General features: G+C 44.8%; 1 protein-coding gene across 2 annotated transcripts in view; it reads left to right on the plus strand.

Moving 5' to 3' along the window:
- Positions 1-15000, plus strand: part of khdrbs3 (KH domain containing, RNA binding, signal transduction associated 3) — a 90221-nt gene that overhangs the window by 11352 nt on the left and 63869 nt on the right. For both annotated transcript variants that reach the window (XM_079521788.1, XM_079521787.1), the window contains exon 3: positions 2169-2285. In XM_079521788.1, the coding sequence (XP_079377914.1) occupies positions 2169-2285 (117 nt within the window). The remainder of the gene's footprint in view (positions 1-2168; positions 2286-15000) is intronic.

Below are 15000 nucleotides of genomic sequence, written 5' to 3' on the forward strand. Positions count from 1 at the left end.
CTAGAAAGCCTGCAGTTTCTATTAGCTTGGATTCCCCATTGATGATGTCACTGGTGGACGGGTTTATGAACTGCCCACAGCCCTCCTATGAGACACAGACTGAGTAGGAAAAAATGGCGCCATTTTATCATAATTATTAGTGAAGACCTATTATATGAAGATAGGTTGAAAAGTGGTGAAGTGGTCCTTTAACCACTTGAACCCTAGCATCCCTTATTCGCCCAAAACCTAGTCGTCAAACGGTCTAGTTCTCATGTCAAGGACCCCCAAAACGTAGTCTGACCAGATGAAGAGCCTTGGCTCGAAACGTCGTCAAATAAAGCAACATGTTGGAGCAGATGAGCGCGTGGGTTCTTTCTTCTTTGTCACTTTCGAACCCAGCACCTCTACTAAGCCATGTGCGTATTCTATTTTTTTTGTATGATTTTTTTCCCCCCAAAATGAAACACACTATAGATTTTTCAACAAAAATACCTGATCGTGCCACACCATTTATTCAAGTAAATTTTGAATATAGTGGACTTGAGTGTTATTGCCATGAATGGAACCGCCTATGAATAACATGAACACAAACACTCTAGTGGTGGTGCCTATAGGTCAAATGTTAATCAACATTAAAGCCAAGAATGTTAGACAGTTTTCAGGCTATGCAGTATATACTGTAGATCCACGACGCCTCTTGTCTCAATAACACGGTTTCTATAAAGTCTTGAGATTGTACCACATAGATCTGCTATATGGCTCGACACCTGCACGTGACTACTATAAGTCAGGCACAAGGTCTGGTCCCCCCCCCCCTTTTCTTGGTTAGAATCATGTAACCCTCAGAAGTGGCGAGAACACAATGTAACGGTGCTGGAGAGTTCACAGAACACGGAACACACTTCACTAAAGGCTCCTAATGAGCACTGGCTTTCTGAACAAAGGACAGCCGAGAACAGAGAAGTAGGTGAGGTGTTGGAACAGAAATGTGATGCTCCGCCCCCTGCCTCCTTCCTATTTTTTTCCCCCTCTTTTGGTCTTACCTCCCGCTTGTTAATTGATGACCTAGATAGTGGAGGCAGACAGCTTTATAAGTCACTGTTAAAGGGAGACTGCGGTGCTCCCTGAGCATGTTACGGGGACAGGGGTAACTGTGCCTGGCCTGTGTTGGTATTGCATGACATTGATAGGGTGTACGCTCCACCCCCCCATACCCCCCAAAAAAAACCCACCTCTGTCTACACAGTTTTAACCTCGCGAGGCGCGGTACCAAACTTAGCTGGAGAATTGGACAAGACCTCGCCGAGCCATATATATATATATATATATATATATATAGAGAGAGAGATATACTGTACCAGCTCAAGATAAGTTTGACTCGAATCATTTTTCAACCTAGTGTGGCTATTTTTGGGTCGCGTTTTCCAACATTTTCAAAAACGTATTGAATAGCAGAAATAGCGGATCTACAAGCTCACAACGTGATGCGAGTGTATGTGTGTGTGTGTTTGTGAGAGAGTTTTCTTTTTATATTATAAATGTAGGTAAGGTCGCATCAGAGCAAGCCAGCAAGGAAGTATACATGGAAAAGAGTCAGAAATATAGTAATTAATAATGAAGGTTGTGGCAAAGGCTTCAATGGGAAAATGTTTTGAAAAGTGTTTCCTACGATTGATTGATTGATTGATTGAAATATTTATTAACAGTTTGCAGAATTACAGTACATTTCAAGCACAAACTCAATACAAAGGCTGTTAACTGTGAGTGGACGACCCAATTAAGCATTACACTTGTTTACAAGAGGGTCCACCATGTTCAATTCATCAAAACATTTAGAGACGTACAAATAGACACTTCTATATAGACAAATTACAGAACAGGAATTCATCATAATGGAGGTAAAAAGGGAAAAGAAACATATACAGTGAGGGAAAAGGGGGGGGGGGGGGGGGATTCAGATTTTACGGGGGCCAGTTTCGAATTGCAGCCATCTGTAGGTGCCCTTTGAGAGCTGCCATGACAAACTACAGACGGAGAAAGGCTTGTTCTTTTTTTTTTGCTTTCAATGAAAAGCACACTGTACTGGTTGAAGTGTGATGTATGGACAGATTGATACTGTAAGGATACGGTCCTCATCCCTAAACGGTCAGATTGTCATTGATCCTCAACTTGTTTCTGCGTTGCAGTTTAACTTTGTCGGCAAACTTCTGGGGCCACGCGGGAACTCGTTAAAGAGGCTACAGGAGGACACTCTAACAAAGATGTCAATTCTTGGAAAGGGATCCATGCGAGACAAAGAAAAGGTAACGCCACCGCGATCCATTCTCTCACTTTACCCACCCTTCCCTCTGCTCTCTGTCTTTCTGCTCATTTCCATTTTCCACATTGTCTCGACATCCGTTTGCAACACAGCTAAATCCCCAGGCAGTGTGGGTCCATTTTTAGTCTCTCAGAGGTAAACTAAACATACACTTTTGCTTTGGTTGATACACAAATGAAGATATGTAGTTAAACCCATTCAGGCCTGACGTCGAAATTAAAAAAAAATGTTTTCTAAATCATGACAATTTTCTGAAAGATTTGAGGCACATTTTAAAAATAGCAGACCTACAAGTTCATAGCGCGCCACTCGGTGGCGCGCTATGAGCTTGTAGATCTGCTATTTTTCAATAGCTAAAGTATAACATAATGCTTGAAACACCAAAAGGGGTTCCCGCCCAAAATGGGTTAACAGCCATCTGGAAATAAATGATCACAATCCTCGAAATAAGTATTATGAGGTATTTTGTTATTGATAGATACATTCGGAAAAGACAAATCCGGGGGGGAAAAAAACAAGGTTGGATAATGCATACACCACATGTCCTCTGTCCCACAAGTCCTCTGCATAGTAGAGATTACAGTATATGTTTTGTCTTTGTTATAGGCACAAATGTGGACACATTTTAAAACCAACATATAACTATCGCACACCTAGCAATCAGGCGTACATGCACAGGTGCGTAGGCCAGTGGACATCAATGAAAGCAATAAGGAATTTATTATTGTCCAAGTCTAAATATAACATGTATTGTAATTATAAGGGATGCACAATATAGAAAAGTAGGCCCATAGCCGATTATCGATTATTTGCATGGTTCGATCGACAGATACCAATATGGCATTGCAGTACATGTTTCCAGCTGGGTTTAGGTTAGTCCTTCATCTGGGTGCAGATGCAGACTTCTACTAAACAGTGCATTGTTTACCTAATTTGTTAGGTAGTACATATGAGTATAAACAATGTACATGTAGTACTTTTCTTAACATTGTTCCAACTTGACCCTATGGAGAGCTTCCCCAGAGAACGCTTGCATCTTGCAAACCTTCATCACAAAAGGCTTTTTCAGCTTCACCTTCAAACATAAATATTATAAAATATTGTCTATAACCCAAGGTGCCAATACCGATATGATGACAGATTAATTATGCATGCCTAACAATAATAATAACATAAACAATGAAGTTCACTACATCTTGGTGTCGGTAAAATGAAGGAAGGTAAAAAAAGGAAACCGACTGCTGATTTGGATGTCAAACGACAGACGGCTTTCTCTCTGTTTGTGCGTGTTGCACTCCTGTTTCTGCGTGTTTGTGGGGCGCGCGCGGGGGGGGGGGGAGCGATTTGTGGCAGCGATGATACCTTACCATCATATTGTACATTCATTTTGATCGCCGCGATCAATAAGCCTTTTGATGGCAGAGTCTCTCTGCGAGCAGCAGGGAGAAAAGATTTGGTGGCAGCGGTGGCCGAACGGATAGCGGCGCGGTCTAGATACCGGAAGGTTCCCAGTTCGAACCAGCCGTCCGACACGTTAAAATTACCACCGCTGAAATGCCCTTGAACAAGGCATCAACCACTACGATGAAATGTGTTCTATGAGCAGGGCCTGGCTGGAAACAAGTTCTTGAGCTTAGCCCAGATACCCTGGGTAAATATAGATTTCATTTCATTTCATTTCATTTCATCTGTCAGGGAGATGTGCTGACCTAGGCAGCCCTCACCTGCCTCCACAAAACCACTGGAGGATTTATGACTGACAGCTCTCTCGCTCTCGCTCTCTCTCTCTCTCCTGGATGCAGCAGTTATAGGCTGCCTGAGCTCCCTCCTTTGTTTGGGGAGGGAAGAAGAAAATGCCCTCAGAAGCACAGGAAAGCCATTTACGGCACTTTGTCTTAAGAGTGGATTCGTGGGCGCTGTTGAGCCAGCATTGGAGTAAGACGTGTTTGTGAGAGCTCTTGCCAAACTTCTTCAAAAATATTATTTTCACTATCGGCGTCAAAACAGTCTTCTAAACACGTTTGAAACTGTTTGAAAGCATGTTACATTATGGCGGGGAATCTCCGCAAATACAGATACACGAGTTCTGGGCTACAGGGCTCCGCAACGCAGAGTACTAATGACACCGGAGAACGTTCCCCCAGCCCGGGGGTGGAGCCGATGGTGGACGCCACTGCGTTGAAGGCCCGACATTATATCCGAACTGAGAGCGGACATCTCCTCTATCCTCAAGACGGAACTAAAGAATGCGTTTGCTGAGGAATTCAGGTCACTTAGGAATGAACTACAAAATGAGCTACAGGAGGTTAAAAACAACACAGCAGCCATTCGCTCCGACATGGATACGATGAAGACTATACAGTCAAAGATGTGGAGGATGGCTTGTCAACATGGACGGACATAGTGGTTCCATTGGAAGCTATCGTGGCTAGCCTCAAAACGGAGCTGGAAAAATTATAACTGTATGGAGTACGAGCATGCGAAAATCACATTTTCGTATAGTAGGGATAGCAGAGAGGCCAGGCTCATGTTCTCCAAGCTCCTAAAATAAGTCATGAATGACCAAAAAGACTTCCTTGTTGATCGTTCACATCGAGGCCTATGGCTACAAGCAGATGATGAGAAGCCGCGGCTGATAGTTGCAAAACTCCACTATACGACCAGGACAGATTCCACTACTGGGACGTCCGGGTGGTGCAGGATGAACTCCCTGCCCCCCACCATGGAGCATCGACTCCATTGGCCGGGCGCTCCAACGAGCAGGGCCTTTCTCGGCCCCACCCCTCTCCGTTGTGTTTAGTTTCCAAGATGGCCACAGCACCAGGAGGGGTGGGGCGGAGGTGAGCGGGTGGGGTTGACATATGCCCTTATACTACTGGGCTGCGTTCACACATTCAAGACACCTGTCTTGTGTCTGTGTTTAATGGCCGCTCCAATGCATTTCCAATGGAAGCCCATATGGTTTGACCAAACATTTTGTTTGATGGGGGGGTGGGGGGCAGAACACATCCATCAAAGCTGTGTTTGATGGATGACACAAGTCAGGTGTCAGACACAAGGCAAGTGTCTTGAATGCAGCTCACCTCCGCCCCACCCCCTCCTGGTGCTGCGGCCAACTTGGAAACTAAACACAATATAAACAGTGGGGGTGAGAGGGGTGGGGCCGAGAAAGGCCCTTATTGGCCGTGTTCGTGGGTGGGCAGCCGATTGGGGATGGAGAGTTGAATTCTGTCGCTGCATTGGTGATCCGTGCAAACGGTCAGGGCGCCTGTTCAGGGGGGGAGAAGAACTGGGGGGGATAGCGTGTTCCTCCACATGCGTTACGCCCCCCTAGTGAAGCTCTGAACTGTCGGGTGAAAAGAAGCTGGTGGCTTGACGGCTCGGGTATCGGAGGAGACTCGTGACCATCTTCACCCTCCCAATGACCTACTGTGGGGATTAGCAGGGATAGACCACTCAGAGAAGCAGGGGGACTGCATGGGAATTGGCTTATTACCAAATTGGGATATGAAGGGGAGAAAATATATATTTCTTTTACTATCTGAAGGTTTAAAAAAAATGTAAGGGAGTGGGCAAGACAAATCAATGTGAATTGTTACCAGAAAGGGGTCATTCTATGTGTACTGGATAAGAATGAGGTATGATGTGATTATGAAATGACTTTATTGAGATGCCTAACTTCTAATAAAAATATTAATGGGAAAAAAAGAAGAGTGGATTCTTTGCTCTCTTGGCACTTCCATCTATATGTCATTGTGTTTTTCTAGTTGCTAGTGTGTTGGGTCAGGTTTTAGCTGGGCCGCTGTGGAACAGAGACCTTCTTTGTCTGGAAGAGAGAAGGAGAGAGGAGAGGAGGAGGAGGAGGGACGGAGAGACATGTCACACATCCTCTCCAAATTTGTAGTCTACATTTTCCAAAAGGAAAGTCATTTAATTAAGCCTGACCAGAAGCAGGCATAAAATCTCCAGTATCCACCTTTTTCCCTGCCAAGGCACTGGGGTGTGTGCTTTGCTTCCTTCAGGCAGTGTTGCCATGTCTGCTTATTATAAGCAACCTTTGACTTGTTTTTTTTCTGTAAAGTCACTTGCAAATAAATGATTGGTAGTTGCTGGTTAAACCAGTCGTTCCCACATTTCTTCACGTCAAGGAACCCCAGATTAACATGTAATTGTCCACAGACATCCATCTGAAAATATGTTTTTTTTTATTAAAATGTTTAAAAAACAACAAAAAATAAAAAATATTTCGATTCATTCTAAATAACAGAGAACGCTGTGAGCGTGTAGATCATCTATTTTCATTTGTGCTTGTTTTCATAGACCTGACCACTTGTTTCTCTTGCAAAACTGGCAACACAGCAAGAGAAAGAGCAACTTTGTGCACACACAAACGCAAAGACTTATGGGTTGCAGGAAAAAGGTGGATAAATATAAATGACCAGATTGGGGGGGATGGGATCCAGCCAGTGCATATATAGAATACAGATATGCGGCCTGTATGTAAGCATCAACAAGGTACAACAACAGCAGCATGATGTGTCTCCATTATTCAGGAGCACCTGTATGAGAACACCATCATTCTTTAGTGGGGCGCTGACAAGGGCACACAATGTATCATTTGTACGTCGCCGAGGATAATCTGGAAATGTAAATGTAATATGTACACGTGTGTGTGTGTGTGTGTGTGTGTGTGTGTGTGTCTGTGTGTGTGTGTGTGTGTGTGTGTGTGTGTGTGTGGGGGGGGTGTCGGACAATCAATGAAGCTGTACAACGTTCCACACTGGTATACGCTCCCATAATCATCTCTCTCAACACGCGAAGAGCTCAGTGTTATAGACGCCCTGCAGAACAACTCTCTCATAATTCCTCAAATATTTGCTGCCGGGGGGAGGGGAGGGGGGGACCCTGATCTAAATGTGTTGACAGGGGAAGGAGTGTAAAGCTGAGGAGGAGGAGAGCTATGAGACGCTGTCGCTTTTCAGAGCCACTCCGTCTTCTCTCTCTCTCTGCGTCGGTGTCTGGATGTGACTGCATGTCCCCGGCGCTGTCACAGCGTGTTGACGCCAAGGCACCCGAGCATCTCACTTTTCCCCTGTTAACGCCATAATTAACTCATCCATTTTCCCATTCCGTGGTCGTCGTCCCCCCCCGTCCCCCCCCCCTTAACTCCCATGATGCTCGGAAACAGCTGGATTGTCTTTGACTCTGCGTTTTATTCTATCAATTCAAATCATTAATATTTGTTATCCAATCCAAAGTCAGTCAGTCAGTCAGATAACTCCTGAATAGATTGGAAAACATTGTATTTATAACATTTAAATATAAGTGTCTATGACACATAACGTTTGATCTTGGTGTTCATTCTACGTTATATATATTACTCCCTGCTCAGCACATTAGAGGACAACCACTTAAGAACAGGGAGATCTGTACATGGTGTATATAAATTCACCCAGGGGAAAACAGAACCCCTACTGGTGCTTAGTGGTACACATACTAGCTGTGCAACCGTCCATCAGTGGCTCTGACAGCAAGAGGAAGAACAATGCGTAAGGTGAGCTTTAACACAATCAGTGCCGGAAGTCCTTTAAAATAGGAGCTCTGGGGTGCCGGAAAGACATGGCCGCTTTTACTCGGAAACCCATGAACCGGAAACAATCCGCTCAAAAAAGTTTACATTGCTAGCTTATATTGCCATCGTTTTAATTTATACGTTATATGATCCAAAAAGCGTTCATATTTTGCGGGAGAGACTGATGAGGAGCAGAAATGAAGCGCTAGTATATCGATCCGTTCAAAACCACGGAGAGCGCCCTGGAGTCAACGGTAAGCTCAGAGCGTAGCATACGGTAGCCGAAAGGCGAACTGACAAAAGAAAAGGAAAAAAATCAGAATATTAATCTCTCGCCCGGTATCATTGAGGATGCGCTAGGACGTCTGAGGACGTCGTATGTACGCGTCGATTAGGACCCCTAGGACGTGTGGCGACGTCCTACGGACGGAAACGGTTAATCAACCGCCAAATCGCCCAGCTGCTTGACACGTCATTGTCGCAGAGTAGACACGTCACACATACATCGCCCACGTGCACATGCACATAAACCTCTCTGCGTGCACGTGCGTGTAAACCTCTCCAGTACATGTGTGTCTCTGAACAACCTCACAAGCAGTATATTTAACGAGAAACACACGTATTCTCTGCAAGTTTCCGGATGCTTATACTTGACAAATTACCCAAATATCAGCACTGGTTCCGACATTGTTGCGGGAAACATAATGGGGCTTCCCATACGCCTGAACAAAATATGGTGTATTTTGTCCAAGGAAGCTTTTTTTCGCAAAGTTATAAAGAAACATATCCACAGTTTCATGAATAGATTCATCATGTGTGTTTGAATGGCGAGTCACTTTCAGTGTCAGAAAGGCAGATAAAAAAAAAACATTTTCCCCAATTTTGGCCGTGGCATCAATGATTTGTTGTCCTCCCCGTCATCCAGGTGCAGGTAATAGAACCACAACATCCAGCGCCCTGTCCTAGTCCTTTAAATATTTCATCTGAACAGGCCAGGGTAAAGCTCAGAGCTGCAGTGAGAGTATTCTTTACTGCCTAAGCCCTGTCAGCAGACACTGGGCTCTGCCAGGCACTTTGACTGACTCCCGCTTTCGATGGCCTTTCAGGAGACAAGAGGGAAATGCAAACACTTCATTTATGCTGCCGAAATATAGCCGTTCTATACTACTAGCCCACAGCTTTGAGGGCTCGTGCATCACCGCCGTACGACGAAGCAACAAATCAAGGCTTAACGTACATGCAGAAGGTTGGAGCCAATTCTTTGAGACACGCATACGGTGCGGGCAAATCCAACATTGTTGTTTAGGACTAAAGACTATTGGAATTGCATTAAGGAACATACATGTTGTCACATTTTATGTTTTTTCATAGTTTCATAGTTTCATAGTTTTTTTAGCGTGACATTTTTGAGTTTTTCCATTTTTCAATCATCTTTTTGACCTAAATCTAACACAATCAACAGCCAATGAAGTTCCCCAGGAGCCCTTTTCAGGGCCTCAAAACCAGTACCGTGCAGTTCAGTTTCCCTGAAGGGGCCCCTGGGCCTCGGCCCCATGACCGGCCCAATGGGCTAAGTTGGCCTGCCTACAGCCACACTATGGTCTAAGTATTGTAGTGTCGGGAACTGCAAAAACGGCATCTTAGCAGCAAATAAAAATGGGAAGCCCAAATGGACTTTTTCCTTGTTCCCCAGACACAGAAGGAACCGGAGAGAGGAGCAGACACACATACGGGTATTTCGGGGCATGGCGCAGGGTATCTCCGAGGAGTGTGTATGGACATTATGTCGCCAACTTTTATTTATACCGAGCTACCGTGCTTGGCTCAAGCCCTTCAAAGTACTCGGCTGACATTTAAAAACTGAAAAGTCGATGATAAAACGGTTTAACCCATTTTGGGCGGGAACCCCTTTTGGTGTTAGCATTATGTTATGCTTTAGCTATTGAAAAATAGCAGATCTACAAGCTCATAGCGCGCCACCGAGTGGCGCGCTACGAGCTTGTAGGTCTGCTATTTTTGAAAAACTGAAGAACCACTGACATAGAAACATAGCTTTTTCAGAAAACTGTCAGGATGTAGAAGACATTTTTAGAAACTAACGACGAAAACTTTTGCCGACTTCCCCCCACTGGTTTCAACTAACCGTTTAGCCCCATTTCAAAATGGCGCAGACCACGTCCTGAATGAACCGTCACGCGTTGACGCATGCGTGTTGGCAGAAGAATACCGGAGCCGGCTGTAATCAGCCCCGCTGCTATACGGGGCCGCTGGGCTGAGACGCGGCGAGTCGTTGAAGCAGCTTAATCAGTGCCCGGGAGAGGTTGAGCCACGTATGATGATCACTGGTTGCATGGCTGGCACCACTATAGAGGGTATGCGCATGCTTAAAGTGAATGGCACATCGAGTGGCAAAGCAACATGCAAAGTGAGTTTAACATTGTTTAATGTTATTTAATGCAATCAGATAGGACTTTTCTGTGTGGATGTATGGGCTGTCGAGGCCAGGAAGTAGTTTTTTGCCACTCAGTAGGCGTTCCTGCATAACTTCCTGGTTTGATGATGTCACGCGCATACCCTCTATAACAAACACACACACGCACATGTGCACACAATAACACAAGGACACACGATCGCCACCACAGCTTCATTTTCCGTCTTGAGATATTCACCAATGGAAAGTAAAACTAACGTGTGGGGATACAAAAAAAAGAAAGATTGATAGGAGCATTTTACAGCAAATTATGGCACGTTTTTAAAAAGGCCTTGCTTGAATGACGAATTGGGAACATGCAGATTAGGCTGCTGGAATAAATCATTCCAAAATGATTATATAGGGATATGAATGTAATATGCATCTACGTGTATCAAGAGATACACGGAGCGGAGAGGGAATCACACGAGGGAGAGACGAAGAGGAGAGAGGACAGACATTCACGAGCGTGTCTCGTATTTGCAATGGAAACGCTGCGTACACACACACACACACGCGCACTGCGTACACACACACACACACACACACACACACACACACACACACACACACACACACACACACACACACACACACACAGCCTAACACTGGCAGTTCAATCAGCGATGGTGCTATCCACAAAGGAGGCCCTCTCCTCGTAAAGCACAGATTTATGGGGGAATTACCATATCATTAACATACCACAGGCACTCTTAAAAGAAGGTTATTTATAATTAGGTGACATCAGAGACACTGCCTTGCATGCATCGGAGAGGGGGGGGGGGAAGGGGAAGTAACTTGTTTCGCCGCCATCGGAATGCCCCGGAGAAGCCTGGAGTTTTCTCCCCCCAACCACCCCACCTCCCCCTTTCGAAATACTGAAACTGGGCCGCTAAAACCTGTTCGTCTGACGCTGTGGTAGTTTTGTGGTAGGGGGGGCTGTCCTATTTCTAACCATCAATAACAGGCCGCTGGCCTGCTTCTGTCTGCCCTGTGTGAGAAGTCCCGCACTGGCACAGACCGCGCTAACTGTTTACATAGAACGGTCTCTGGTCCGACCTATGTTGGGAGTGCAGTCTATTGTTGGCGAGGAACTACAACTGCTGTACCACTCACTACTGTGTTCTAGTTAGTGTTTGAGGTTTATTTTTGGATGTTTTCTGTTAAGCCAGGGCTTTTTTCTCCTATGCCCTATATGCTATTCAATACCTCCTAATACCCAATATTTTATTGTAATAATTATTACTCTAAGTGTGTTCCTCTAACCATGCCACTGTGACCACGCACATGGAACCGTGATCTCATTCCTGCTGCTATTTGTGTCACTTTAATAATGCAAATGATACTTTTATATGTTTTCAAACTGCACAAAAAGCATTTCTTCCTTCTATAGTGCCAACTATCTTAAAGTTATGATACTGGACTTTGTATATTTGACTGTGCCTTCCTGTTCCTGAAAAATAACCGTTCTACAAGGGCGACTGTGGCTCAGGAGGTAGAGCAGGTCGTCCAATGATCCATGGGTCGGCGGTTCGAATCCCGGCTCCTCCTGTCTACATGTCGAAGTGTCCTTGGGCAAGACACTGAACCCCAAATTGCTCCCGATGTGCTGGTTGGTACCTTGCATGGCTTCCGCCGCAATCGGTGTATGAATGTGTGTGTGAATGGGTGAATGTAATGCACAATCTATGTAAAGCGCCTTGGATAAAGGCGCTATATAAATGCACCATTTACCATTTTACAAGCTAGCTTTTTTTTTGTGTGTAAATGTTCACCTATAATGACATGCCCACAATAGGGATGCGCCAGACTGAAAATGGTTAAAATATTATATTCTTTAAGTAAGTAAACACCGGCCGGGACTAATGAGCCGTGTCATATGCGGCGAAACGGCGGCGAGTTGAGTTCACCTCTCATTACTCATACCAGCTTTGATGGTACAATTAAAAATGAACCACCCCTAACCTTTGGCAGATAATGGCTCATCAAATTAATTCTTAACGATAACTCCCACCAAACTGCAGGTTATTAAACTTTAGGAGGGATAATCAGAATCACTATATGGGACACAACAGAAAATGTCTTAATAATCCTCGTTCAAAACTTCACTCATAAAACTTTAGTCACTTATATGTCTCAGGAGTCTTTTCAGCACTTACCGTAAATATACAAATTCAACAAGCCTCCGCGAATCCATTGTGTGTAATTTGTAAAGACATGAGCGATAATGCAGAGGTTTTAATTAATTAATTCCCCATAGCAGTGTCACAATACCAATACCCTCCATTTCGGGGAAAGAAACGCTATTATTCTCTTATCTCTGCATTAAGGACGACTTGAAAAGATCGATCATCATGAGTGCAAATACCAAGGTCCTGAAATAATTCAAAAGCCCCTTGATCGCAATCTAGTATTAGATTTCCAATCAATATTGTGCCCTATCAAGTATGACTCAATACGCAAAATTACCCCAGACTGCCTTTGTGTGTCGATTTATACATTGTCATACGGCGGTGTCCCGCGTCGAAAAACAACCCATCCGCAAGGCCGTGAGCTCGCGGGCGTGCTATATCTCCATCGCACAACGGAGCCTAATTTAACGGTTACATAGTCTTCGGTGCAGATGAGATGAAATGCGAGGATGCAGGGAGTGACACTATGATGGAGTACATGCGAGTGCTCACAGCCATGTGTTGTTTTCAGCTGGCTTCATTTAGTACATTTGTTATGAGGACAGGCAGCTGCGAGGGGACTCACAGCGATCAGTTAAGTGTCACATCATCAACAATTGATGAGGACCGCGGGCAACATTCTGTTAGCAGAGAGACGGAGAGGGAGAACGCAAAGAGTTGATGACAGCCGGAATGACTTTTGCGTTCGTCTTCGTGTAACTATCGGATTGCATCTCGCCTCCAAAAGTTATCAAGCCTCATTTTGTTACGGAGTTGCAGACAACAACAACAAAAAAAAAACAAAAAAAGACAACTGAGATAAATCCTTTTTAGCTGTGGTACTGTATTTACGTCGGTAAGTATCAACCAAGATGAAAATCCATGAAAAAGTTTGTTGGCCTTGGAACTCGATCAGACTCATTCATTAGACGTCTCGTTCGATAAAGACTCTAAATGCTTTGCTCGTCTAGAGGCTGAGGACAATCTCCCGGCTTTTGTTGCTAAAACCGGGTGGAGACAACCGGAAAGTTTCAACTTGGAAAAACATTGACTTGTTTATCGTCACGTCACAGGTTCACAGGTGGGAGAAAAGCGAGTGAAACCATTCTCCATACAAGCTCGGCGTTCCTATCATTTTCAGTTTTCAAGAAAGGGAAGAAGAATCTAAAGGAGGGGGGGGGGGGAAACCAAGGAAAACGGGTCACGTATGTCAAATATTCATGGTTGCTCCATATTTCTACTTTTTAAGTTTTGTTTTTATCACTCGATGCCCTACTTCGTTGTACAAGAGTGTCAAGCTAAAGTAGTGCAAATAGCTCAGAGTATGCAGATCTGCAATTGTCACAAAGATTTCTTTTTAGTTTTTCTGCCCTTTTATCGATAGTTTCAAGTGAAGACTGACAGGAAAGGGGGAGAGAGAGAGAGAGAAGGGGAGAGACCTGCAGCAAAGGTCGACATGAACGGGACTCGAACACGCGATGCGTGATGTGGCATATGCCTGGAGTCTGGACCACTTGGCCATGTGGGCGCCCTTAACCCATTTAGGCCTGATGTCGACATTTTTAAAATGTCTTTCTGGTTTTTCGGTGGTTCTCAATATTTCATGTCAAGGACCCCCAAACATATATGAAATTGACCGCTGACCCCCATCTGAAAATGTGTTGTTTCAGGGACCACCTCCCAGAAGCAAAGACTCGAGTTAAAAACATTCGCTCTGAAAGAATATATATTCAAAGCTTTGCACCACATGTTTTCTAAAATAGCAGACCTACAAGCTCGTAGCGCGCCACTCGGTGGCGCGCTATGAGCTTGTAGATCTGCTATTTTTCAATAGCTAAATTATAACATGTTTAAAACACCAAAAGGGGTTCCCGCCCAAAATGGGATAGTCACTATTTCTGAATATTTTTGTTCCATTAACTGAAAACTGTTTTGTCACCGACAGTGACAATAATATTATGTATAATATGTACATACGATGGAATGAGGCAGTTGAAATGGCAGGAGTTATAGTAACAGATAAGGTGTAGTGTTAGAATAGTGACACATAATGTGAGGAAACCAGTACAAGTGAGGAAAAAACTGAACGGGGGGAGCCCGTTTTTCCCAGCGCAGGAGGCCGTGGGCGGGTTGGGTCCCTTTGAGGCCGGGCCCCCCTGGCCGCCAGGGTAATACGTGTCATCGGCTGACATCGGCAATTACCGCGCCAGCCCCCCCCGTCCGCTTCCATTTTTAACCCATCCACCAAGGCACCGACCCCGTGGGTCCAGCCCACGGCCCCGAAACCCGGGAGCTCCTCGCCACGTTTTTCCTCACTTGTGCTGTAACATATACTGTATGCCCGTAGTCTCATGTGCAGATGTGACATCATTTAGCAGCAGACATCAACCATGTCGATGTGTAGGAAGGAACGGTGTGCCTCCTTCTTCTTCTTCTTCTTCGTGGGGTTTTATCAGTGGTGTGCACAGACATTTAGAGGGGCAGG

This window comes from Electrona antarctica, assembly GCF_951216825.1.
Source record: "Electrona antarctica genome assembly, chromosome: 15".
In the NCBI taxonomy this organism is placed as follows: Eukaryota; Metazoa; Chordata; class Actinopteri; order Myctophiformes; family Myctophidae; genus Electrona; species Electrona antarctica.